Genomic DNA, 26,533 nt, shown 5'->3' with positions numbered 1-26,533 from the left:
TACAGGCAGGAGCGAAATTTGCTCTGATACCACTGTAAGAAATCCTAGATTTACTATATTTAGAAATGTGCTAAGGAACAGAAAGGAGACTGAAATAGCAGAGAACAAGGAATAATTGTATTGCTTGAGTGTCTGTAGTGTATCTGTAGAGTCATCCATACAATTGGGCCTCTCTTATATAGAGAGTGAAGAGTCACACATGAAAAGGTGTGTACTCCAAAGGGTATGTGCATGAAGAGGTGTGTACCCCTTGTCAAGGGTGTGACCCTTGATGAGAGGGTACATTACAACAGGAATGTCTCTTCAATAGGATGTCTCTTGTGAAGGGTTGTGCCTCATAGGAAGTGTCCCGTCGAAAGGGCATAAGGTTGTGCCTCATAGGAAGTGTCCCGTCGAAAGGGCATACCCTTCCACAAGTGTCCATTCATCAAACCATCCATAAGTCTAGAAATAGAGAAAGGAATACGTCACAGATCGTGACAGTTTAGGCCCCTCTCTGATTCAGAAAACGATTCCCTTTCACATGCTCAAATTAAATTGACTCTTAATGATCAGAGGAAATTGCACAAATGGCAGATTAGGGCAAGAAGGAAGCCCTCATGGATAAGGGCTGCTCATCAAAAGCCTTTTTCCAGGGCTTGCATGCTACTCGAAAGAAAAACTCATGGGCTCTTGGATGCACTCTTTCTCTGATCTCCAAGATGAATGCCAAAATTATTTCCAGAAATTGTTCTCCGCTCCTCGTTCCCCATCAAATCAAATGACTGATGCTAGGACTGAATTTCTCCAACATGTTTCTGGAATAGTGGAAATGGATCATGCTCTTACCTTGGAGAGACCTTTTCCTGACACAGAACTTGATAATGCATTGTTCCATCTCAGTAAATACAAGTCCCCTGGCTAGGATGGCCTTACGGTGGAATTTTATATTTCTTTTTGGGATGATTTGAAAGAAGTCCTCTTGCAAATGATCAATGTTGCCTGGCAAGAAAATCAGTTGCTGCACTCTTGGAAGCATGGCATAGTCAAACTTGTGCCCAAAAAACATGTGTGACCATATGTCAGATTGAAAGCCTATTACTTTGATGCCTGTAGTTTACAAAGTCATTGCCAAAATGATTGTGCATAGGCTTCACAGGATACTAGATGCGGGACTTCATCCTCATCAGTATGGGTTTGTGCCACGAAGACAAATCCATGACAATATATCCAATGCCTTGACTGCAATTGAATATGCTAAGTATTCGCATCAAGATGTGCTTATATTGCAGGTGGATATTGCTAAGGCATTTGACACTGTTCAATGGAATTTTATCTCTCAAATCATGACAAAGTTGGGCTTTGGTCCCAAGATAGCAAATGCAGTTTACTGGCTTTATTCTGGCTCTACTTCTCAGTGCATTCTTGGGGGTCATCTATCTCGGTCATGGACATTGGGTCGATCAGTTAGACAGGGTTGCCCTCTTAGTGCTCTCTTCTATGCCATTGCGACCCATCCCCTTTTAATGTATCTTGATCATCTTACAAACACAGGACAGATGACTGGTCTTAAAATCCCTGGGGCTGCATCTTTTTTGGCACAAGCATATGCTGATGATTCCTTCTTTATGCCATAGAATTCTCCCCGGGAAGTTCACATGCTTATGACCACTCTTTTATTGTATGGTTTGGCAGCGGGATTGCATGTCAATTTTGACAAATCTAAATTACTTCCCCTAAAACAATGTGACTGGCATTCTATTCTTAATGGATCTTCCAAAGAATTCAACATAAACTGGAATACTGGAAGATTTCTACTTGGCCTCTTCATGTCAAGCTTAGAATAGTACAATCCATTGTAATGTCCTATGTCTAGTTCTATTTGCCTTTGCTGCATTGGTCCTCCAGGGATATTTCAGCCTTTATGTCTCAAGCTATGGAGATGTTATGGAGGACAAAAACTGCTGTGAAAGCATTGAGACTGATGAAGATGGAAATGGTGTGCTCTCCTAGGATGCATGGTGGACTTAATGTCCTCAATATAAGATATCATGTACTTGCAAGGAAGGCGACTATGCTGCATACTTTTTTCCGCCAACAACAGCCATGGACTTGTATGCTAGCATCCATGTGTGTAAACATGAGGACTTGTGCTTATGGTCATTGGACTACTGATCATTGGGAGGTTGTCATTGGGAGATTTGTAGGGAAGATACCTGGCTGTCCTTTCTCTACTGCTCTGATACTTGACTGGAAACAAGTACTTTCTAAGGTCAAATGGGCTCCTGATAGTTGCTCGGGGACAAACTCAATGAGGAAAGAAAGTATTCATTGGAGTGCCATCTTTGACACTCCACTCGCTTTACAGGAACGTGTTCGGGCATACAATCTCATGAAATTGGGAATTAGATACATACATGATGTGGTAGATGATCAGGGCTATGTCTTATCTTTTCCTCAGGACACTGCTTCCTATGCATTGGGAATGCATCATAGGTCTATATGGAAGAAAATTGCTGATTTATTACATCCTTTTCTACCTGTTCCTCCTGTGGCTGACACAGACAAGTTTACGGATTGGCAATTGCAACCCTCTGCTACATGCACTCATCCTGTTCCTCTTCCTGCCTTAACCTCTATCAAAGCCTACAGGCTTCTTCAGCCTGCTCCATGGATTCAGCAATATGCTAATCTCTGTGGCATATAAGGAAGCCCCTCTCATGGTGGCGGAAGAATCTCGAGATGTTATGGAAGTGTAAAATGCCATTGAAACAAAGACTTTTTCTTTGGAGATGTATGACAAGCACATTGTCAGTGGGGGTCACACTTGCTAAACGTCGCATTGCACCATCCACCTGTTTAAGATGTCAGGCTCCTTCAGAGACTGTTCTTCATTTGCTTTGGCACTGCCTGTGTTCTAGGATCCTCCTCAGGAGAATTTCATATAATCTTCAGCTCCGTTTCCCGAGTCACAGATTTGGGAAACATTTCTGGCTCTTTGGCAGATTTATGAGGTCTTTGTCTCAATACTCACTATTTCTCTCTTGGGTGAGATATTGGGCTCTTTGGACAATCTGGAGTGAGCATAATTTGGCATACTTGGGTCGGCAGATTCACAAGTCATATGAATCTTTCCGAGCCTCATTGCGGCAATCCTTATATGATGCCTGCCATGAGGGTGATATGGATGCTTCTTGCATAGAGCTTTTCTTTTTATGTTTCTAATCTTTGGGATACTCTCCATTTCGGAGACCTCCCATCATGTAAATTTATGAGCATATAAATATACTGCACTGGATATTACCAAAAAAAAAAAAAGTGTGTGTGTGTTCGGTACTGGGCACTCTGGACTCTCTAGAAGGATCACAATCATAGGGTCGACCTTTGGTGATCCTGTTTTTTCCAATTTCTCTTTCTTCAAACACTCTTTGCAACAATCACTTTTTGATTGCTTGCAATCTCGTGTCTTTGATCATGATGTATATTTGTCCTACAGTGAGATTTTCTCTTGATGTATATTATAGCTCTCCCTTTCTGGGATAGCTTTTTTTGTAATATAATGACTCAAAGATTCCACAGAAAAAAAGAGTGTGTGTGTGTGTGTGTGCGCACGCGCGTGCATCTTCAGGCCTTGGAATGCATTATCGTCCACTTTGGCATAAGATTACTTTGATGCTCTAACCTTTTCAGCCGGTTCCTCCATTGCATCTACAGGTTTATATAAAGTTCTACTTCCTCCACCATTTATCTCGCAAAAGGCAAATCAGCTTTGGCATCTTAATCGTCCTATGAAATGGTGGCGGAAACGTTTGAGACAGATTTGGCATTCTAAGATTCCTCTCCGTCAACAAGTTTTCTTGTGGAGAGTTTTGTTGGGTGTTCTTCCTCATGGACAGCTCTTGGCACGATGACATATTGCTTCCTCTATTTGTCGCAAATGTCTGGCTCCGAGAGAGACTGTGCCTCATCTCTTTTGGCATTGCCCTTCCTCTTGTGCTTTCTTGGACTTCCTTGGGCAGATTTTGAGAGCTCGGTTTCCTCAGATTGCTTTTGGCAAGTTCTTCTGGCTTTTTGGTGTACATCCACCCAGACAGGAGTTTGATTTCTTTTTTGTTTGGGTTCGGTACTGGGCCCTCTGGACTCTCTAGAAGGATCGCAATCATAGGGTCTTTGGTGATCCTGTTTTTTCCAATTTCTCTTTCTTCAGACACTCTTTGCAGCAATCGCTTTTTGATTGCTTGCAATCTCGTGTCTTTGATCATGATGTATATTTGTCCTACAGTGAGATTTTCTCTTGATGTATTATAGCTCTCCCTTTCTGGGATAGCTTTTTTTGTAATATAATGACTCAAAGATTCCACACAAAAAAAAAGTGTGTGTGTTTGTGTGTGTGTGTGTGTGTGTGTGTGTGTGTTTGAAGAAGTGGTACACAAATGTAGAAACCATGAAGGCTTTCATTCATTCATTATGACAAGACGTGTGTGTGTGTGTGTGTGTGTGAGAGAGAGGGATTAGTTATTATTGAAGAGGGACAAAGTGGATGAGTCACAAGAGGAAGAGAAGGATAGAAGCCCCTTAAGAGTGAAGAAGAGGCATGCTCGATGGGCCTTTAAGAGGGAAGATAACAAGGAGAGTTGAAGGGTGCATATGGGGATAGGGAGGGGTGTGTGTGTGTGTGTGTGGTGTGTGTGTGTGTGTGTGAGTGTGCACGATGAGAGCGACGATGAGTGAGCGACGGTGACTGCAGGCACCCGACCCCTTTAGGTCTTCTCCCCCTCCGTCCGTACGTCCGTACGATCGCCGTACGGACGCTCCTGCTGTGCAGGACTGTAAGCTTCGTCGTCCCTCCGTTACGTTTCTACCTTCCCCATCAGCCTTTCCGTACGACATGACATCGTCAGGGTTTTCAGCTTTTCCGTACCTCCCCGCCTCTTTCCGTACAATCTTGTACATCTTTGTCAGCCCTTCTTGTCCGTACAGAATCGCTGTTGTACGATCCTCCGTACAGAATCCCGTACAACTTTTCCGTACAGTTTCTTTCCGTACGGTGCTCTCCGTGAAGTTTTCCGTATAGTGCTCTCCGTACAGTTTTTGTACAGCCTACCTGCATAAGCCTTTCGTACAGCTTCTCCGTACAGCCTCTGCCGTACTTTTCTGCACCTTCTCCCAGTGCTTTGTCTTTTCTCCATTTCTTGCTTGCTTTGCCATACCTCAACCATGGCTTCAGGTTCTGATGTCTGTACATATGCTAGAAAAGATAGACCTGCAGATGCCAAGCGTCGTCCTTCTCTGCCTGCATCTCAGGATGATGAGCTCACTCTGGAAGCTCAATATGTGTTTGATACACTCAAGGATGACTTTCAGTAGTCACGACAAGAATGGGGCAAACCAGTTCCAGAGGTCACATACAAATTGAAATTGCCCTCCCTTGTGAATCCTCTCGGGAAGCTATCTCAAACCGCGGTAATTATTTTCTTTCCAGGAAGAATCCCAGCTGCCAGTGATGTTGCGCAATGGATCAAGTCTATTCTTGGAGGATGCTTTGTATAGGTGTATATTTTGCCTCCAGAGGCTTTTATGAGGTGCATTTATCTGATGCTTTGTGCAAGCAAAAGCTCCTTGAGCTTTCTCCCCTCTTTTATGGGAAGCAGATGGTACATGCCATGCCTTGGTCCCCAAACAAGGATTACCAAAGTCTTATACGCCATCATTGTCCTGTATGGGTGGAGGTTGTTAACTTCCCGGACTATATGCATGAAGAATTGCCTGGTCTGGCCGCTTCTTTGGGACAGGTCATTTGCCCTCCACGCCCCATGGGAAATCGTAACAGATTCTGCATCCTCTGGGACACTGACATACCTACCCCTCCTTCTATTGCAGTGGAAGTTGAGGGTGTGCAATTGGGAAAAAAGTTTTTTGACTTGAAATGGGGTGTATTTGCAGGCGCTTGCTTTGCCTGCCATAAGTTTGGGCATCTAGCCTCTGAATGCCCAATAGTTCTGCATCAACCCCCTCCTAATGCCTTGCCACCTCAGACAAGGGAAAAGAATGAGAATTTGCAAGTCAAGCCAGCAACCCGAAATGGAGCAAAGAATGCTAAACCAGTTAATCAGGTGCAATCACTTGTTGGAAAAGGGAAAGAAAAAGAAAAGGAGAAGATGAAGGAATCTGTGGGGACAGATCGGGATGGTTTTCAACAGCCAAAGAAGGTGATTGTATTGAAGCCACGCCCCTTTCAATCTCGGCAATGGGATGCTTCTTCTCCCTTACCAGGACAGGCTTCTACTTCAGCTCCTGTCCTTCAAAATTGGGTGGGGGTTTTGAAGAAGGGTATCCCCATATGTGATTCTGAAGAAGGGGAAAATGCCATATCTTTCATGGATCATGAAAGCCTGCAACCCATGCAGGCAGAGGCATTGCCTCTTTGATGATCTTGTTTCATACTTATACTTTATTGTATATATCTCTTTCATGCATCAAACACTTAAATGCTTTACATACAATGTACAGAGCCTCTGCAATGTCTCAAAGTGGAGGCTTTTCTGGAATTATGTACATAAAATGCAGCCAGATATTGTTTGTTTGCAAGAGCATAATCAACACTCTAAGGCTGGTCATCATGATCACTTTGGTGGCTATGATATATATTATGCCGGTACCACAACCTACTCAGGTGTATGCATAATGGCCAGACATGAGCTGGACCCTCAGTTAGCATTCAATGACAGCAGTGGCCGATGGATAGTCATACAATGTAATGTCAATGGAGACATTCTTGAGCTTGCATCAGTCTATGCCTCCCAGACTTCTGCCATGAGGGCCTCTCTATGGGAATCTTTAAGCAAATATCCATGGAGATCTAATGCATTTATCTGTGGAGATTTTAACAATTCTCCTCTGCTGAGAGATAATACCACTTCACGATCTCATATGCTTTCATTGGAAAGACAGAAATGGGATAGCATGCTTCTGTCTGTGCAGGCTGAAGATTTATGGCTTCTTCTACAAGGGTCAGTGCCCGGATATACTTTCCATCATAATGCATTTACCACATACTGGGCAAGGCTTGACAGATGGTATCTGTTCTTTCCACAACAATATGCAGATTTCAGCCTTCATCTCCTCATTGATTTCTCATTGGGATTGTCAGATCATGCCCCATTATGGTTAAATCTGCAATTTGGTATGCCACTGGATGATTTGCCGACTCTCTCCAGCAGATTACTGCATGTTAATCAGGCTTATTTTCGACATCAATATTTCCAGCAAATGATCAGAGTTGCAATTCATCCCTTGCTTTTGCATGCTCAGGAGGACATGAATTATGCTTGGGACAGCTTTGTCTCTCGTATACAGAATGTTATTAGGGACTATGGAAAATAGCACATGGCTACATGGAGGAATGAGGTCAAATGGGCAAAAAGGACAGCACAACAGCTGACTGAATTTTCACATTTAAGGCCTCTTTCTGAATCAGAAAATGATTCCCTCTCACAAGCCCGGATTAAACTGACTGACAATGATCAGCGGAAATTGCACAAATGGCAGATTAGAGCAAGAATGAAACCCCTCATGGATAAGGGCTGCTCATCAAAAGCCTTCTTCAAGGGCCTGCATGCCACTCGAAAGAAAAACTCATGTCTAAGGGTCAGGAAACTAGATGGATCTTGGACGCACTCTTTCTCTGATCTCCAAGATGAATGCCAGAATTACTTCCAGACACTGTTCTCTACCCCTGGATCCCCATCAAATCAAATGACTGATGCAAGGACTGAAATTCTTCAATATGTTTCTGGGATAGTGAAAATGGATGATGCTCTATTACTTGACAGACCTTTTACTGACACGGAACTTGAGAATGCATTGTCCCATCTTGGCAAATACAAGTCCCCTGGCTGGGACGGTCTTACGGTGGAATTTTATATTTCTTTTTGGGATGATTTGAAAGATGTTCTCTTACAAATGATCAATGTTGCCTGGCAACAAAATCAATTGCTGCACTTCTGGAAGCATGGCATCATCAAACTTGTGCCAAAAAAAAATCTTTGTGATCATATGTCAGATTGGAGGCCTATTACTTTGATGCCTGTAGTTTACAAACTCATTGCCAAAATGATTGTATATAGGCTTCAAGGCACTCTGAATGCGGGCCTCCATCCTCATCAGTATGGATTTGTGCCGCGAAGACAAATTCATGACAATATCTCCAATGCATTGACTGCAATTGAATATGCTAAGTACTCGAATCAAGATGTGCTCATATTGCAGGTAGATATCTCTAAGGCATTTGATACTGTACAATGGGATTTTATCTCTCAAACCATGACAAAGCTAGGATTTGGTCCCAAGATTGCAAATGCAATTTATTGGCTTTATTCTGGCTCTACTTCTCAGTGCATTCTCGGAAGCCATCTATCTCGGTCATGGACATTGGGTAGATCAGTCAGACAGGGCTGCCCCCTTAGTGCTCTTTTCTATGCCATTGCGACTCATCCCCTCCTGATGTATCTTGATCACCTTACAAGCACAGGACAGATGACTGGTCTTAAAATCCCTGGGGCTGCATCCTTCTTGGCACAGGCATATGCTGATGATTCCTTTTTTATGCCACAGAACTCTCCTCGGGAAGTCCGCATGCTTATGGCCACATTATCATTGTATGGATTAGCAGCGGGATTGCATATCAATTTTGACAAATCCAAATTTCTTCCACTGAAACAATGTGACTGGCATTCTATTCTCTGGCCTGGTCAGATAGTGCATTCCAAAGAGGTTGTCAGGCATTTGGGATATCCTATAGGATGGCATATCACCAGGAAGCAGCAGCTAAAATGGATCTTCCAAAGACTTCAAAATAAATTGGACTATTGGAAAATTTCTACTTGGCCACTTCATGTTAGGCTCAGAATAGTCCAGTCTATTGTAATGTCTTATGTTCAGTTCTTCTTGCCTTTACTACATTGGTCCTCTAGAGATATCTCAGCTTTTATGTCTCAAGCGATGGAGCTGTTATAGAAGACAAAAACTGCTGTGAAAGCATTGAGACTGCTGAAGATGGAAATGGTGTGCTCCCCTAAGATGCATGGAGGACTTAATGTTCTAAATATCAGATATCATGTACTTGCAAGGAAGGCGACTATGCTCAATACCTTTTTCCGTCAAAAACAGCCATGGACTTGTATGATAGCATCCATGTGTGTCAACATGAGGACAAATGCTTATGGCCATTGGACTACTGATCATTGGGAGGTTGTCATTGGGAGATTTGTAGGGAAGATTCCTAGATGCCCTTTCTCTACTGCTCTGATACTGGACTGGAAACAAGTGCTTTCTAAAGTCAAATGGACTCCTGATAATCATTCGGGGACAAACTCAATGCGGAAAGAAAGTATTCATTGGAGTGCCATCTTTGACACTCCACTTGCTTTACAGGAACCGGTTAGGGCATATAATCTCATGAAATTGGGAATCAGATACATCAATGACGTGGTAGATGATCATGGCCATATTTTATCTTTTCCTCAGGCCTCTGCCGCATTGGGAATGCACCACAGGTTGATATGGAAGAGAATTGCTGATCTCTTGCATCCTTTCCTTCCTAATCCCCCTGTGGCTGACACAGACAGGCTTAAAATTTGGAAGCATCCAGTAGTAGCTTGGAAGTATGTAAAAATTTTAGGACAAAAGGCTTTCAGCTATGGAGAGATAGGTAAAAGGCTTTCAGAGCATTCAAAATCTTCTATCCTTAAAGAACCTTGTTGTTGTAAAAGTAAGAGATTCCAAAGCTTTATTGATGCTGATTTAGGACATGTAGTCACAACTGATACCTCAATTTTGCTTTCTAGTAACCTAAGAGATCTTTTCATGAAAGGCACGAAATTTCGATTGTGCTCTTTTAAGGAGTCTTGCCTTTTAAAAGCTATCGATAAGGGAATCTCAAAGTTTGTTTTGCAATTAGAAGAATGTTTAGGAGTTAAAAATATCTTATCAGAATGGAAAGGGAAGATTTTGAAGAAAGTTGCTTTGAAACTAGAAGAAGTCCCTTTGGTTAATTGCTCAAAGAAAAGTAACCATCTTTCTAAAGAAGATGAAGCTCTTCTTCGAAAATTCCATAGGAATTTTGTCATTTCTTATGTTGGACAAATGTTCCAATAACTTTGTTTTTATTTGCAAACCACTGCTACATGCTCTCGTCCCATTCCTCTGTCTGTTTTGACCTCCATCAAAGTCTACAAGCTTCTTCAGCCTGCCCCTTGGATTCATCAATATGCTAATACTCTGTGGCATATCAGGCGGCCTCTTTCATGGTGGCGGAAGAATCTCCGACTAATATGGAGGTGTAAAATGCCTTTGAAACAAAGACTCTTTCTTTGGAGATGCTTGACTGGCACATTGTCAGTGGGAATCACACTTGCTAAACGTCACATTGCTTCACCCACTTGCCTACGGTGTCACGCTCCTTCAGAGACTGTCCTTCATCTACTTTGGCAATGTCAATCTACTCGGAACCTCTTGGGGAAAATTTCAGATCATCTTCGCCTCCGTTTCCCGAGTCACATATTTGGGAAACTTTTTTGGTTATTTGGCAGATTTAGGACGTCTTCATCTCAATACTCACTCTTTTTCTCATGGGTGAGATATTGGGCTCTTTGGACAATTTGGGAAGAACATAATTTGGCATATTTGGGCCATCAGTTTCAAAAGTCATATGAATCCTTTAGAGCCTCATTGCGGCAATCTTTATATGATGCCTGCCATGAGGGTGATATACATGCATCTTGCATTGAGCTTTTCTTTTTATGCTTCTGATCTGTGGAATACTCTCCATCTTGGAGACTTTCCCTCTTGTAAAGTTTTGACATTATAAATACACAGCACTGGATTTTACTAAAAAAAAAGTGTGTGTGTGTGTGTGTGTGAGAGAGGGAGAGAGAGAGAGAGAGAGAGAGAGAGAGAGAGAGAGGCTAGGGAGTGAAGAAGTGGTACACAAATGTAGAAACCATGAAGGCTTTCATTCATTCATTAAGTATGACAAGATACGTGAAGTACAAGCCTTATATAGGCTACTCACTCACACACTAGCACCTAGTGCATATGCGATAAGTCCCATGATGACACGTGGCACTCACACATGACACACTCATAGACTAGTACTAGATCACCTAGTACTTCCTCAGAGGGGCTGGGTCATGCATGATGGACGATAGTCCCAAAAAGTGAAGTCAATCATGGGAATGACAAGAAAAAATTGCCGAATGGAACTTACCTATTATTCTCCAAAACATATGAGTCAATAAAAACTTCATCTTCCAACATTACTGCAAGTGCATGTTGGGTGTCATTCGACACTGCTGCAAACATGCCCATGTTTTGCCAGAACTGGAGAGTTTGAAACAAAAAGAACCATTAACGCAGGGTTTTAAAATCAGTAAATGAAAGAATAATAGCAAAAGCAACAAGAAGGATCAATACACAACCAACAGACTTTTCTATTTCTATTGGAAACATGCTAGGAACCACAAACTAAGCTCTTACAGCTCCATCATACCGTCAATAGTTCTTCACTTTTTGTATGCAAACAACCCACACGAAACCCATTCATGCCGAAGTCCTTGCTCATGCCATAGGCAGTGTGTAACAGCTTTTTAACCACCTCAGGTGAAACAAGATTTTCATGAACTGCATTCTGGGCCACTTTCTCCATGCTCACAAACTCATTAGCAGAAGACCTGGACACAAATTTATGCACAAGTTCACCTACACTTGAGGTGGGTTCAAAAGTAGTGTAGATATTCGGCATTAACTCCCTCAGCAAAATACCAGAGAAAACATACCCAAATTTTGAATTCGCATAAATCTCATCTGAAAGGACGTGAAGACCACGGTTTAAAGCCCATACAAGAAGTTCCTACAGGTACTCAACAAGTATTACAGTGTCTAATGGTTAAACATCATATGTAACACACATACACACACAAAAAAGAACTTTCTCCACCAGATGAGAACAGCCAATTGTGAGATAAAACTGAGGAAAAACCTTGGTACCTTTAAAGTAGATTCAGGATACAATGTTCCTAAAGGATTGCCAGGATTGGTCACTAAGAGGACCTTGGCTTGAACACCATTCTTTGTAGCTCCTAGAACAGCTGCTTCCATTTCTTCTGCAGTGGGAAAATACGTCCTTGTGTCGTTTGGTTGAACTGGTATAGGAACCACCTCATTCTACAAAACAACCCCCCCCCCCCCAAAAGAAAAAACAAATCAAATAAATCATCTTCTTGTTTAATTTGCAAAACACGTATTGGATCCAGCATATGATAAGGGTTGATAAGGCAAACCATTGACACATATAGGGACATTGTGTGATCACCCTTATTTGCATGTCATTGTCAAATGCTGGAAAGTATGGCGCTGGAATAAGGCACCCATCACCAGAATCACATGTGGCAAAAAAAAATAGATCTAGAACACTGCAAAAGCATAACATTTGGAGTTTGTATCGACTTTCCAAACATAACAATGTATTTTCATGAAATAATCCTACCAAGCATACAAATCATGGAGCCATAGAAATGCTGAATCAATTCTAATATACATCCATTTAATTGAATCCATTAAAGCACCGTTAGACCTTGAAGGGGGTGCTTGTGAAGAACAGGCAGCAAAGTAGCATAAGCTGGAGCAAGCGATGGGTACAACAAATAGGAGCACGACTTCAAACAGCAGAGGCAAGTTGTGGGAGCACAGTGAGTAAGAGCAGAAACAAGCTGTCAAAGAACCAAGCAAGAGGACCACAATGGGCTGTTTGCAATGGATGGCAGACAAGACAAAGCATCTGCCTCTTTCCCTTTTGGGTGGATGAGTGTGTGCGCGTGCATGCACGTGCTCACACGCAGGGACAGAGGAGGACACATTTCAGACAGCCATTATAACCATTTCGCCAATGGATCCCATCATAAATTGTGTTTATGCATGAAACAGACCCTAAAACCAATGGAGTTAAAGATGGTAACAAGATGTGGAGCACAACTCTATTTCAATTTTTATGTTGGTGCTAACAAAGCATTGCTTACGCTGTGACCCCACTAGATATGCAAATATGATCTGCATCCACCTGCAGAGGCAATAAGTGTGACCTTTAGAATGTCACACAATCAAGAGAAAATTCTTCAATAAAGACCCAGCAAATTTTGGACAACCTTAATTCCCATGAATGTCCTTTCCATCATTTTTGCAATGGCTCGGCGTAGTCGATCTCCACCTCGAAAATTACCATAGAGGCCGACAGTTAAAGGAACCTCCCTGCATTGCCTGTGCATCAACATAAGCCCACGCAACCGTCTCCGTCAATTCATATCCAAACTCGTCACAAATTAAATATATTAATAAAGAAGCAATCAATTCATGAAACATTTGAATTACACAAATAGAGCACTTCTGTGTAGAACACTTTCTCCTTGAAACCCCACAAAATTTGATATTTCACTGGTAACTCAAATAAATGCTTAGCATCTCATATGCAGTGCAGATCATAGTGAAACCTAGACATTCTAAAGGCTTCACCTTTACAAACTACAATCTTTTGGCCACAATATTTGTTGACGGTGGATTTGTGGCACTGGCACTGCAAAGAATTTCTAGTCATCTGAATTTCACGTCCAAAACATCTTAATGAGTTATGTGCAGACATAAGCTGGCTTAATAGGGACGACCTGCAAGCTGTGATCAGCCTGCTAGGCAATCTGGCTGACCTGCTCAAGGCCCCACAGATCCCCAGGGTCCCACGTACCTCGCCCCATGTACTCGGTCAACCAATCCAGGGCCTATACTCCAGCCCCTTTGCTGGGCTTTCTTCAGTAAAAGACCTGGCCCCTCTACCAGGGCCACCCAGCCCAAATGGCTGGCCCTCTTACACATCCCATGTGACAGAGCCTATAAAACTGCCCACATGTTTTCCCTCCCTATGACAGCATGCTGTTGCACATCTGCTCTTTCTCCTCTCACACTTACCCACCTGGAATGGCTCCTGCTTTTGGAGCCTCTATACAAGCCACATGGTTGGTCTCAAACAGACCTTTTAGAATGTCTCCAGCACCTACTCTAACATCCACTAGACCTGTAGCCCTCACAACCTTGCTGGCGGCATCCACCTGACCTTGGGCTTCAGCTCCAATCCTTCAGTAATCTCACATACCCCTTTTGCAACCAAGTAGCTTCACATCTTTATCTTTCAGATCAGACATTTTGTCCCATCCAACATTCCTGTTGGGGTAAAGGCACTGGCCACCCTTGTAACAGTATTAATCTAGTACTACTAAGTACACTAAGTACACATTGTACTTAGGTACTTAGTGGCCCTAGTCTTATCTATATATACTAGTGTGTGTGTACTTGGGGAGGTACCACTCTTTTCTTTATCCCCACCCACTGGTGTGTGACTACTGTGAGTGTGTCTCTCTACTCCCTACTCTATCTCCCTCACTCACTATCAACTGGTATCAGAGCCAACGGGCTCTCTCCCTCCGCTTCCACTCCCATCTCTCCCTAGCCTAACCCTACCGTACGGACAAGTCCGTACGGCTGTACACCGTCCGTACAGCCGTACGGACGGATCGCGATAGCCAGGCCAAGGGCGAGGGCGCGGGTGTGGTAGCGCGGCTGCAAGGCGATGGCGCGGGCGGCGTAGCTGGAGCGGCTGCAAGCAAGGCGGGAGCGCGGGCGGCGTAGCCAGGGCGTGGCTGCACGTCGCAGCCAAGGGCTGCAAGGCGCAGGCCACTGCTGCGGACGCGGCTGCAAGGCAAGCGCAAAGGCGCTGCTGCAAGCGACGACCAGCAGGTCGGCCAGCAGGGCCGACATAGCGCACGACGACGACACAGGTCGGCCGACAGCCGACACAGCAAGCGACGACCAACAGGTCTGCCCCGCGTGCCCCCGACCTCTTCTACGCTGCTCTTCGAATAGCAGCATAGGCTGCATTCCGCGCGGGTCTCCCCGTGGCTGAGACAGCTGCACATACGTGTGGTTCTACAAGGTCTCCGGGCAGCGTGCACGTCCGTACCAGCCCCCCCCCTTTTTTTGGCTCCTTTTGTTACAGACGAACAAGCAGCAACGGCTGCACTCATCTCCGTACAAGTACAGCCAAAAGGCGGGGTACCGCAGCAAAGGTATGCAGGTGCTACTTTGGCAGGGCATCACTCAACTCTGAAGCTTAGCTTATGCCGCAAACAGAGTTGAGACAGGTTATTCACTTGGCCAGTGAGGGTTGACACAGTGTATGCATTGTCAGATTTGCAGTGTGTATGCTTGACACTTGGGCAGAGGTTTATGCTTTTGTCAGTGTGTACCCGCACATGCAGTGATTGCAGGCAGTTGCATGATTTCTTTGGAAGATTGTGATCCACATTTCACAGGACAAATGCTTTAGCTTGTTGCTGAAAGTACAATCACTTTTGGCACAGATTTGGTCGATTTTGACCAAGTTTGACTTTAGTCAAATTTGGGGCTTTTGTAGTCTGACCGGCAATCTGTCAAGTGGGAGCACTCTACATGCATCAGGCTATCTCGTAAAGCACTACTATGCTTTGAAAGTGCAAATTTGACTTACAGTTTTTTTTTTTTTGGTCAAAGGTCAATCTTTTTAATTGGAGGTCAAATCTCTGATTTTCTTCATGCATTCAAAGGGCTTTTGAGCAATCTCACTTCCAAACTGTGAATTCAGTTGGGGGGGAAGTTTCTGAAGCATATGGAGGTCTAAAATCAGAGATCTTCATCCACAATCAGAGATTCACTGTTTTTTGACAGTCCGGGACTGTCAACCCGCAAGTTTGACCAGATTTCACTGTCAAAAAGGTCAAAAAGTACTGCTACTTTTTCAGAAAACAGTTCTGGGATTTTTCTGGAGCACTTTGAAGGAGCTGTACCGCACTTTCGCCAGCAAAAAAGACAGGAACAGATTGCTGTACTGTTTCTGCAGCAAGTGGGAGAAAGACTTTCAGTCGGTTTTATGCCACTGAAACAGTACCAAGTTCATTTTCTGATCGTACTTCCGCTGCGGGGGAATTTTCTTGGAGTAACTAGTGCTTAATTGCACGACTACAGGGAGTCAAACTCTATTTTCTTTACCATGAGTTCCAGCAGCGACGTGTCGTCCTTGTTTCAGATAAAGAAGCTCGAAGGAGCTAAAAATTACGACATATGGAGGACACAATGCTACAATGTGTTGATGCAGAAGGACCAGTACAAACCTATAAAGGAGAAGGGTGTTAAGCCCTCCAACATTACTGATGAGCAGTGGGAGAAGATGGACGGCTTGGCCAGGTCGACCATTATGCTTACAGTTGTTGATTCACTGGTTGTAGGCATCAGGGATGAACCTAATGCGTGGGAGATGTGGCAACGTCTTGAGGATACTTATGCCAAGAAAAGTGCCACGGGAAAAGCTTACTGGCTAAAAAAGCTTGTTGGTCTTCAAATGAAGGAGGGGACAGCTATGTCCACTCATATTATTGAGTTTAACAGCATATTCAGCCAGGTGATCAACCAGGGGTTGAAGCTCGATGATGAGCTGAAAGCTACACTCATCCTATGTTCTCTACCTGAGTCATGGGACACATTCAGGACTTCTACCAGCAACTCAAAAACCATTCTGGTATTTGCAGATGTGGAGAGTGCTCTTCTACAGGAAGAGATGAACAGAAAGAACAATGCTATTGGGAAGTCAAATGCTTTGAATGCACGCAGCAGGTCCAAAACACGTGGAAAAGACAAAGAAAGAGAGAGGAGCAAGTCCCGCTCTAAGAGTGATCTTGTATGCAACTATTGTGGCAAGAAGGGACATATTGAGAAAAAGTGTTTTCAAAAGAAGAATGACCAGAGAGCCAAAGAAGGCAAGGCTCAAGGCAAGTCTAAGGGCAAAGAAAAAGAGGAGCTGAATGTTACTTATGTTAGTGACAGTGACAGTGGACATGAGATATGTTTCACCTCTTCACTGGAGGCTCATACACTTCATGCTGGTGATGGATCAGATATGTTTTCCTGGATTATAGATTCAGGTGCTTCCTTTCATGTGACATCCTACAGAAATCTGTTTGTCAGATATGCAGGAGGGCAAAAGGGAGTGGTCTTTCTTGGTGATAACCATGCATGTTCTATCATTGGCATAGGTGATGTCAGGCTTGTGCTTGAAAATGGCCAGCAGTTAATGCTCAAAGGGGTCAGGCATGTTCCTGAGGTGAAGAAAAACTTGATTTCCACAGGGTTGTTGGATGACGATGGTTATCATACCACCTTTGGAAGTCAGAAATGGAAAATCAGCAAAGGGGCAATGGCTATTGCCAGGGGTCCTAAGGTTGATACTTTGTACTCACTTCATGCTGGACATTGTCCGCATTCTGATGTAAATGCCACCGAGCTGCCAAAGATTTCATTGTGGCATAGCCGGCTTGGCCATATGAGTATTAAGGGAATGGAGCAATTGGCTCATTTTGGTTACTTGCCGAGTCTAAAATATTCAGATTTGCAGAAATGTGAATTTTGTCTCTACGGTCGTCAAGTACAAATATCTCATAAGAGAAGGTCAAATCAGAAATTACAGCTCTTGGAGCTAGTACATACAGATGTGTGTGAGATGCCTACACTCTCTTTAGGAGGTTCAAAGTACATACTGTCATTCATAGATGACGCCACCCGCAAAGTGTGGGTTTACACTCTCAGAAAGAAGAGTGATACGTTCAAGGCTTTCACTAAGTTTGTTGCACTAGTTGAAAATGAGACAGGCAAAAAACTGAAAGCCTTACGATCTGACAATGGTGGAGAGTACTTGTCCAAAGAATTTCAAGAATTCTGTGAGGCAAAGGGTATCCAAAGGGTTTTGTCTGCACCATATGATCCTCCACAGAATGGTACAGCTGAAAAAATGTTCAGGACCATTCAAGAGAAAGTCAGATCCATGTTGTCACATGCTGCATTGCCCCACACATTTTGGGCTGAAGCTGTAAAGACAGCTGTGCACCTTATTAACAGGTCACCAAACAAGAGACTATTTGGTGGTGTGCCTGAACAAGCATGGACGGGCAAGCCTCCGTCTTACAAACACCTACGGGTCTTTGGTTGTGTCGCGTATGTGCATGTACGCAGGGAGGACAGAACTAAACTGGATCCAAAGTCTCTTAAATGCATATTCCTAGGTTACGGTGACAAAGGTGAGATGGGCTACAGGATTTGGGATCCCAAGAACAGAAAACTTATACGCAGCAATGATGTCGTGTTTGATGAAACCATCATGTTCAAGGAACCTGTTGTACAGCAGGAACCTTTAAAAGTAACTATTGATGATGACAGGCATCATGGGCAACACAGACAGGCTGTAAATCAGCCACAACAGCAGCATAATCAGCCATTAAATGATGCTGCAGCAGATCCTAATGGACAGCCAGTTATGGCAGAAAACATCCCAATGGATGAGGCACAGTTAGGTGATCTTCCTGACATGCAAATGCAGCCAGGAATCATGGAACAGCCACCTTATCTGGGTGATGAACAGGCTGGACAGCCAGCTCAAGATGATGGTCTTTGGGTTAGAAGGTCAACCAGACAGACGCGGCAGCCAGAAAGATTTGTTCCAGGCATTGATTATTTGATGCTCACTGATTGTGGAGAGCCTTCATGCTACAGAGAGGCTAGGCAGAGGGCAAACAAGGTTCAATGGGATCTTGCTATGAAGTCTGAAATGGACAGTCTTCACAAGAATGGCACTTGGGAATTGGTACCCTTGCCTACTGGTAAGAAGGTACTGCCATGCAAATGGGTTTATAGACTTAAAGTCACACCTGGTGAAAAGCCAAGGCATAAAGCCAGACTGGTTGCCAAAGGGTTCAAGCAGGAATATGGTGTTGACTTTGAGGAGATATTCTCTCCCGTTGTCAAGATGACAACACTCAGAACTGTATTAGCATTGGTTGCACATGCAGATATGGATTTGGTCCAAATGGATGTCAAAACAGCATTTCTTCATGGTGATTTACATGAGGAAATTTTTATGCAGCAACCAGAGGGTTTTACAGTGAAGGGCAAAGAGAAGCTTGTATGCAGACTGAAGAAAAGTCTTTATGGTCTAAAGCAGGCACCCAGGGAATGGTATCATAAGTTTGATACATTCATGCGAACCCTGGGTTACAGGAGAAGTGACATTGATCACTGCTTATATACCAAGAAAGCTTCAGATGGCAGTTTACTTATCCTCATTTTGTATGTGGATGACATGTTAATTGCTGGAAAATCTCATAAGGAAATGAATGCCTTGAAAAAGAGATTGCACCAGACCTTTGATATGAAGGATCTTGGTGATGCCAACCATATATTGGGTATGCGCATACTTCGGGATAGGGAAAAGCGGTTGCTATACTTGTCTCAGAAGGAATACATTGGCAAGGTCTTGCAGAGATTTCACATGGAGGGGGGGAAGAGTATTGGTACTCCATTACCTCCTTATGTGAAACTCAGTGCTTTAGACAGCCCTCAGACAGATGCTGAGAGAGCTGAGATGTCAAAGATTCCGTATGCATCAGCGTGTGGCAGTCTCATGTATGCTATGGTTGCAACCAGGCCCGATATTGCGTTTGCAGTGGGAGTGGTTAGCAGATACATGGCTAAACCTGGCAAGAAGCATTGGAATGCAGTGAAAGGTGTCATGAGATACCTAAAGGGTACACAGGACTTGTGTATATGTTTCGGCAGTCAAGATGCAAAAGTGCAGGGTTATACAGACTCTGATTATGCCGGTCACCCTGATACCCGGAAGTCTACTACCGGCTATGTTTTCACTTTCACTGGAGGTGCAGTGTCGTGGGTATCTAGAATGCAGCAATGCGTTGCTTTGTCTACTACAGAAGCTGAATATATTGCAGCCACTGAGGCGTGCAAGGAAGCTATATGGCTATCTCGGCTAGTGGCAGATTTGGGCTACTCTAGTGATACTCCATTGTTGCATTGTGACAGTCAGAGTGCCATACAGTTGGCACGAAATCCTGTTTTTCATGCAAAGACGAAGCACATCGACGTGAAGTATCATTTTATCAGGGAGGTGCTTGAGAACAAGCAACTTCAGCTTGTGAAAGTTCACACTGATGACAATCCAGCAGATCTGTTGACAAAAGGATTGGCTGCTGAGCGGTTTGCACACTGCAGACGGCTTATGGGTATAGGATAAGCAGACCAACTGGTCCTGTACATGATGATGTATATTGCTGTTTTTCTTTTACTCTCTCTTATGGGCACACTGCCTTTAAGTGGGAGGTTGTTGGGGTAAAGGCACTGGCCACCCTTGTAACAGTATTAATCTAGTACTACTAAGTACACTAAGTACACATTGTACTTAGGTACTTAGTGGCCCTAGTCTTATCTATATATACTAGTGTGTGTGTACTTGGGGAGGTACCACTCTTTTCTTTATCCCCACCCACTGGTGTGTGACTACTGTGAGTGTGTCTCTCTACTCCCTACTCTATCTCCCTCACTCACTATCAATTCCTGCCTTGCAAAAATTTGGGATCGACAAACCGGATACCATGTCACAATGAGTAGAAGGCACGAAAGAGATTTCCACCCACAACACAGTGCAAGCACTTTGACAAATGGCACAGGTGACCGATCGGAGGTCACCTTTCTCTTTTCAAGCAAAGGCCTTCTTCGAGAATGAGACCATCTTTGCCTTGGTTGAGGCCAGTCTCCCCATTCTCAACTGGCCAACCAAGCTTGTGAAAGAGCCAACCTACAGGCTGCCAACCGCCCACCCATCCCATGTGGTTTGGGTCTTTTACATAGTGTGCCCACAAGTCTGACCTCCATGCATAGCAAGCTGTTGCATATCTGCAGCCCACGTGGACGCTCTCTTTCCTCTCAGATCTGCCCATGTGGCAGCCATTATCAAGCCCACACATGGCATCTCTGTGCCCATATTGTAACAAGTGTCCTGCCCTCACGTTGTCCTCATTTAGGAGGTCACAAGTGGGGCAGTGACCACCCCTATTCAACACGTGCAATTGACAAGCCAAGAATTTAGTGGACCGCTTTAGTGGGTTCAGCCTATCTCAGCTCCCCTCATAGGGTCGAGCCCAGGTGTCACTCTTGATATGGCCCATTGGATACAAAGATCATGGAGACCATGCCACCCGGCACCACAATGAGAGATGTCTCGACAAACATAGATACGAGATATCTTCGCTGCTCATCAGAGAGCCACCATGGCACCTGGATATGTATTTTGAGCACTAGTTTTAAGTGTTTTGAGTTTTTTTTTGGCACTATTAGCATAGCACTCAGCCAAGGCCCTAGCGAGCCCTTTGCTTCTGTAACCGGGCTTCAAGAAACTAAAGGGCAGTAATCTTCGTCTACTTAATCATAGTCCTCATAAATAGCCACTCCGTACGATCCGTACATGTGTACGGACTGCATTAAATGCGACATACTTGCCTCGGGAGTCGCTCCAAATGACATACACCTGCCTTGGGGGTCTCGCCTTTAGCCAAACAGCGGCTGAGCTGTTGTGGGTGGAGTACAGGAGCTGAAAAGGCAGGTCAAAGCAGCAAATGCAGCTGGGAGAGCCACAAAATGCAACGAAATCTGCCTAGAGAGCTTCTTCTAGGCCTGCAATGCTCTATGAGGGTGAGGGGGGAGAGACGGTAGGTGGTAGAAGGGCATGCACCTGCATGCATGACACTTGGCCCTTTATTAAAGCTCTAACCCACCTAACCAAGGACAATGTTGGTTGTCCTTGGGCCTAGCTTTTAGACCCCTCTCTACCTTGCCCCTAGGACTTAGTCGTGCACCTAGACTTTGCCCCTAGGAACTTCTAGGAAGTTTGCACTTCCTCTAGCCAGTCCCTCATGGCAAAACTATTACTAGACTTAACCATGATTAACCCCGGGTTAAGCATGGATTGGGTTACAAAATACTTTACTTCACTTTTCACGTCCCCGTGACATACCCTCCTCTTAAAAACAGCAAACTACCCAGGTTGTTGCTGAAAACTTACAATGAAAAGTAAAGAAAATAGGCAGAAATAGCCCATACCAGAATATACATCATCTGTGAAATACAACCTCGCAATGAAAATATGATCTAGGAGAGCGCGCAAGTCCAGCCATAGATCAATGGAATGTCTAGAACACCCATCATGGAGACCTCACGGCAGAAATACTGTCAGCAAGCAGTATCTCGTGTGAGACAATCGGCGCCACCAACCGATCTGCAGCTATAAGAATAGTTTGAATCAAGGAAGGCGAGGTGCTACCCTCCTCTTGAGCACCAGGCAATGCTCCAAATCTCTGCTCTGCTGAACCTGTAGGAGCCTGCACCGCAATGGGCTCAAGCTGAAATGCGTCCAAGTAGAGCTGCAAAATCTGAGGTGACTCTGCCAAATCACCCTCCTCCATCCACTTCGCATCCAGTGCAGGATAGATCCTGAACTTCACCACCTTTTACTTTTCTTTCCATATGTGCCAAAATCTGTTCCGGAACCAAGATTTCATTCAACTCTTCAACCACGGGCTGATCCTCATGAAGCAAGTCAGTAGGCACATCGCCTGGAAAGGCTTCAATAAACTCACATGAAAGGCATTGTGTATTGTCCAATTTGCAGGTAGCTTCAGCCTGTAAGATACATCATTAATCCGTTCAAAAACCTGGAAAGGACCATAGTACCTCATCTTCATCTTTGTGTACAGTTTGTCCTTGCCTTTTATCTTCTTGAGTCGTGCTTTCTGGAAACGCAGCAGCACCCAATCGCCCTCTTTCAAGAGTAGCTCACGGCGATGCTTATCTGCTGGCTGTTTGTGTTTCTTCTACCACAATTTCAAAGGGTGCTTTCCCTGTGGATGAATGTACAGTGTTGTTGTACACAAATTCAATTAGTGGCAGAAATTGCTCCCATTTCGATTGCTGATCCAAAACATAGCACTTGAGAAGATAAAGGGCAGTGGAGTTGGCTTCTTCTGACTGCCCATCAGATTCCAAGTGGAAAGAGGATGAGAAATTTAGCGTGGTACCCATATTCTCCAAGATACCCCTCCATAAAAGACTTGTCATCCACGGGTCGCGATCACTGACAATGGATTGAGGCATCCCGTGATGTTTAAACACATGAGACATAAAAATTCTCGCCATCTAGTCTACTGTAATCTTCTTCCATATAGGAATAAAGAGGGCCTGCTTGCTGAATCTGCAAATAATGGTAGATATCCCATCATGTCCTGATGTTATACGAGGAAGATCGAAGATAAAATCCATGGCAATGCTTTGCCAGGGTCGATTGGGAATAGGTAAAGGCTGCAGCAGTCCAGCCGGCTTCTGTCTATCATATTTCACCTTATGGCAACTAATGCATGTCCTGACATATGCCTCGACATCCTTCCTCAATGCTGGCCAAAAGAAATAATGCTCCATAGCTTTGATGGTGGCAGCAATGCCTCTATGTCATGCATGTTAAAATTATTGATATATTTTAGGTAGTGACCAATGTAATGACAATAAGTGGGTTAGGGGCACTTTTCCCTCATTTAGAGGTTTTTTCCCCTAACCACAGTTAGTTCACTAACTACGGTTAGTGAAATATAGGGTTTGTCACTTAGACAAAACCTTATCCCCCCTTTGTATTTCGGTTCACTCTTCTATTGCATATTTGACGTTCAGCTCACACTCTCTTGCTTCCTGCTCTCTCTCTCCATTTTCATCATTTGGTATCTGAGCAGCTAGAGCTCCCAGACCTGCTCTCACCCACAAGCTTCAGCCCAAGCGTGAGAAGCTCCCTACCGACGCATCTTTCCGTACAGCCATAGTTGGCTATTTCGTACAGCTTTCGTACTAGCGCCATCTGTACCAGACCTGACGTCCGTACCAGCATCTGCCGTACAACTATGTCACTTGTCCGTAAATATTGCTAACCGTACTGTGCATATTTGCCGCACCTGCATTAGTTGCATATATGCCGTACCTGCAGGCAGTCCGTACAACACAAACTTCCGTACCTGCAAGCAACACTTGTATATCGTACAACGTACGACGACCATACTACTCTATTGTGCGGTGACCGTACAATTGCCATCTATGCAGCTCACCTTCTGCGTCCGTATAACGTACAGTGTACCTACACCTTACCTATGCACATGTGACATACAACCGTACGGTGTACGTATACATCTCCCTGCAACAGTCCGTACAACTAGTACGTGACTGCTTCGTTTGCAGGTGTTGTGGTGGAGAAGACTCTCTGTGCAAGTTATTTTATTTGCACGTACATTTTGCAGGGAGCTATTGATTGGCTGTGGATTCCAGGTGCATTTTGGGATTGTGGGTGTGCTCATTTGCACACATTGGCAGTAGAACTTGGTTCTTTTGCATATAAATTGCAAATTGGGGCTTTCAATCAATTTGCTTCTTTAGAGTTGCAATTTCTTGCAAAATTTTGGGGCTTTTTGCTTTACACTGCAATTTCTTGCATTTTTTGGGCTTTTAGGCAATTTGCCCTCTTTTGGATGCAATTTCCCTGAAGAAATTGGGGGCTTTTGGCATTCTGATGCAATTTGGCAGTGTACAAGCATTTTGGGACTCTTGCAGGCAATTTTGGACTCATTTTAAGTGACATTGCAGACAATGGCAAGTTTTGCAGTGTTTTTTTGGTAGATTGAGAGCATTTGCAGGATAACTGAAGTGCATTTTGTCACTGTGGGCAGATTTTTCCTTGCAAATTTTACTTGTGCATTTTACATCCCAGGAAGGGATTTTACTTGGTCAGTTTGCTGTATTTTTTGAGATTATCTAGTGAAAATGGCTTAGAACAACCCCAATGAGGTGTTCGGAGTACTCACACAGGAGGATAACTTGGATGGCACTAACTACTCCTTGTGGAGTTTCATGGTTCGCAATATCTTGGTTGGCAGACATCTTTGGGATTATGTCAATGGAGATGAAGCAAGACCAGATACAACGGCTACACCTGTCACTCCTACAGCTGGAGGCAGGGGTAGAGGTGCAAATGCAGTACAAGTAGTTGGAGCAGCCGCTCCAGGAGCTCCCACAACAGAGCAGAAAAGATGGGACTCTAGAGATGCACAAGCTCTTTCAGTAATTTCTCTTTTTTTCAAGAGGTTCATTATACCTCATATTCGGTCATGCAAGACATCTATGGCAGCTTGGGAGACACTAGAGAGTATGTTTGCAGCAAGAAATGATGCCAAAGTTTCCTTTCTGAAGTGAGAGCTTTCCCATACGCATATGGATGAGGGAGATTCCATGAATTCTCACCTCACAAAGCCTCAGGACTTGAGGGAACAATTGCTGAATATTGATGAAGTCATTTTGGATTCAGAGATGATCACCACCACTCTGAACTCTCTTCTTGAGTCCTATCTCGGTTTCCACACCTCACTGAATTTGTCATTAAGGGGGGACAGCAATCCTCTCTCTTTTCACGAGTTGGTAGGACTTCTGTTGTAGGAGGAACAGACTCGCAGAAATATGGCAACACGGGCTGGCGAGCATGCCATGCTCTCCAAGTTCAAGCCCAAGGGTAAAGGGCAGCAAAAGCCACATGCTAATCAGCCCACAAATCAGCATAAATCTGATTCAAGACAGCCCTCTAAGGGTGATACAAATAAGCAGAAAAAGAAGGGCGTCTGTCATTATTGCAAGAAGCCACGTCATTATATTGGAGAATGCAAGAAGCGCATAGCCAAAGAGAAGAAAAGGGATTCCGGTATGGCTGTGTCAGATGCATCAGCTCCACATTCTCATGATGGGGGAGATGTTGCAGTCAACTTTGTGAAAGAGCACTATGCCTTTCTGTCTTGCACTTCAGATTTTTCAGTGGGTAGTTCAGATGCTACAACCACTAATGATGATGACCCATATGCTTTCTTGTGATCCACCTCCATGCCTCTGTGGTCAGCCCGTGCTCCAAAATGCCGACCCTGACCGACCCAAGAGTCCTCCACAGATGGAATCGTGACTTCTTGCAAAACCACTGTCAACCTGTCAAAGTTCCTTCGTTTCCATCTCGATGCCCACACAACATGATCCTAGACGATTTCAGAACTCCCTGCCTTGCTTATTTACATGCACATAAAGCAATTGGACTTAGAAGGTTCCACGTGGCATATTTTTTCATGCCCCCTTTTTACCACTCCTACCAGCCTTCAGGTGCATTAAATTCACCCCAAGGCACATTTAAATCCCAAGGGGCCTTTGCCCACCTAACAACCCAGGCCTTGCCCACGTGTATTCTAGAGGCATTCACACCTAAATTTCACATTCTCAGTTAAAAATTCACATCCGTGACATATCCCCCTCTTGAAAAATAGCAACAAGCAACCTCAATTGCATCTAAGTGTGGCAAAGTCATCCATAAACTCAAATGCATGTTAAGTGTGGCATCATACGCATGTTCCAACATGTATTGCAAAGCTTGCGTTGCGTATATGATTTCGAGAGCCTAGGATAGCAAACCATATGCGTAGTGACTAGTACACTGATCATAGAAGTCCCAAGGCAAGTATATTGTCAC

At 44.1% G+C, this 26,533-nt stretch overlaps 1 protein-coding gene across 2 annotated transcripts in view; it reads right to left on the bottom strand.

The window, feature by feature from the left end:
• The window catches only part of LOC147899017 (1-aminocyclopropane-1-carboxylate synthase 6-like), a 102,861-nt gene that overhangs the window by 13,650 nt on the left and 62,678 nt on the right, over positions 1-26,533 (bottom strand). For both annotated transcript variants that reach the window (XM_087377639.1, XM_087377638.1), the window contains exons 3-9: positions 13,179-13,290; positions 13,053-13,093; positions 12,350-12,449; positions 12,025-12,201; positions 11,814-11,887; positions 11,528-11,708; positions 11,246-11,358 (exon numbers count right to left, since the gene is read on the bottom strand). In XM_087377639.1, coding sequence (XP_087233765.1) covers positions 11,246-11,358; positions 11,528-11,708; positions 11,814-11,887; positions 12,025-12,201; positions 12,350-12,449; positions 13,053-13,093; positions 13,179-13,290 — 798 coding nt within the window. The remainder of the gene's footprint in view (positions 1-11,245; positions 11,359-11,527; positions 11,709-11,813; positions 11,888-12,024; positions 12,202-12,349; positions 12,450-13,052; positions 13,094-13,178; positions 13,291-26,533) is intronic.

The sequence above is a fragment of the Dipteris shenzhenensis genome, chromosome 8 (genome assembly GCF_047967505.1).
Source record: "Dipteris shenzhenensis isolate YYH24624 ecotype China chromosome 8, Dip_SZ_1.0, whole genome shotgun sequence".
Taxonomy (NCBI): Eukaryota; Viridiplantae; Streptophyta; class Polypodiopsida; order Gleicheniales; family Dipteridaceae; genus Dipteris; species Dipteris shenzhenensis.
The sequence above is the reverse complement of the archived record's forward strand: the minus strand, read 5'-3'. Positions and strand labels throughout refer to the sequence as shown.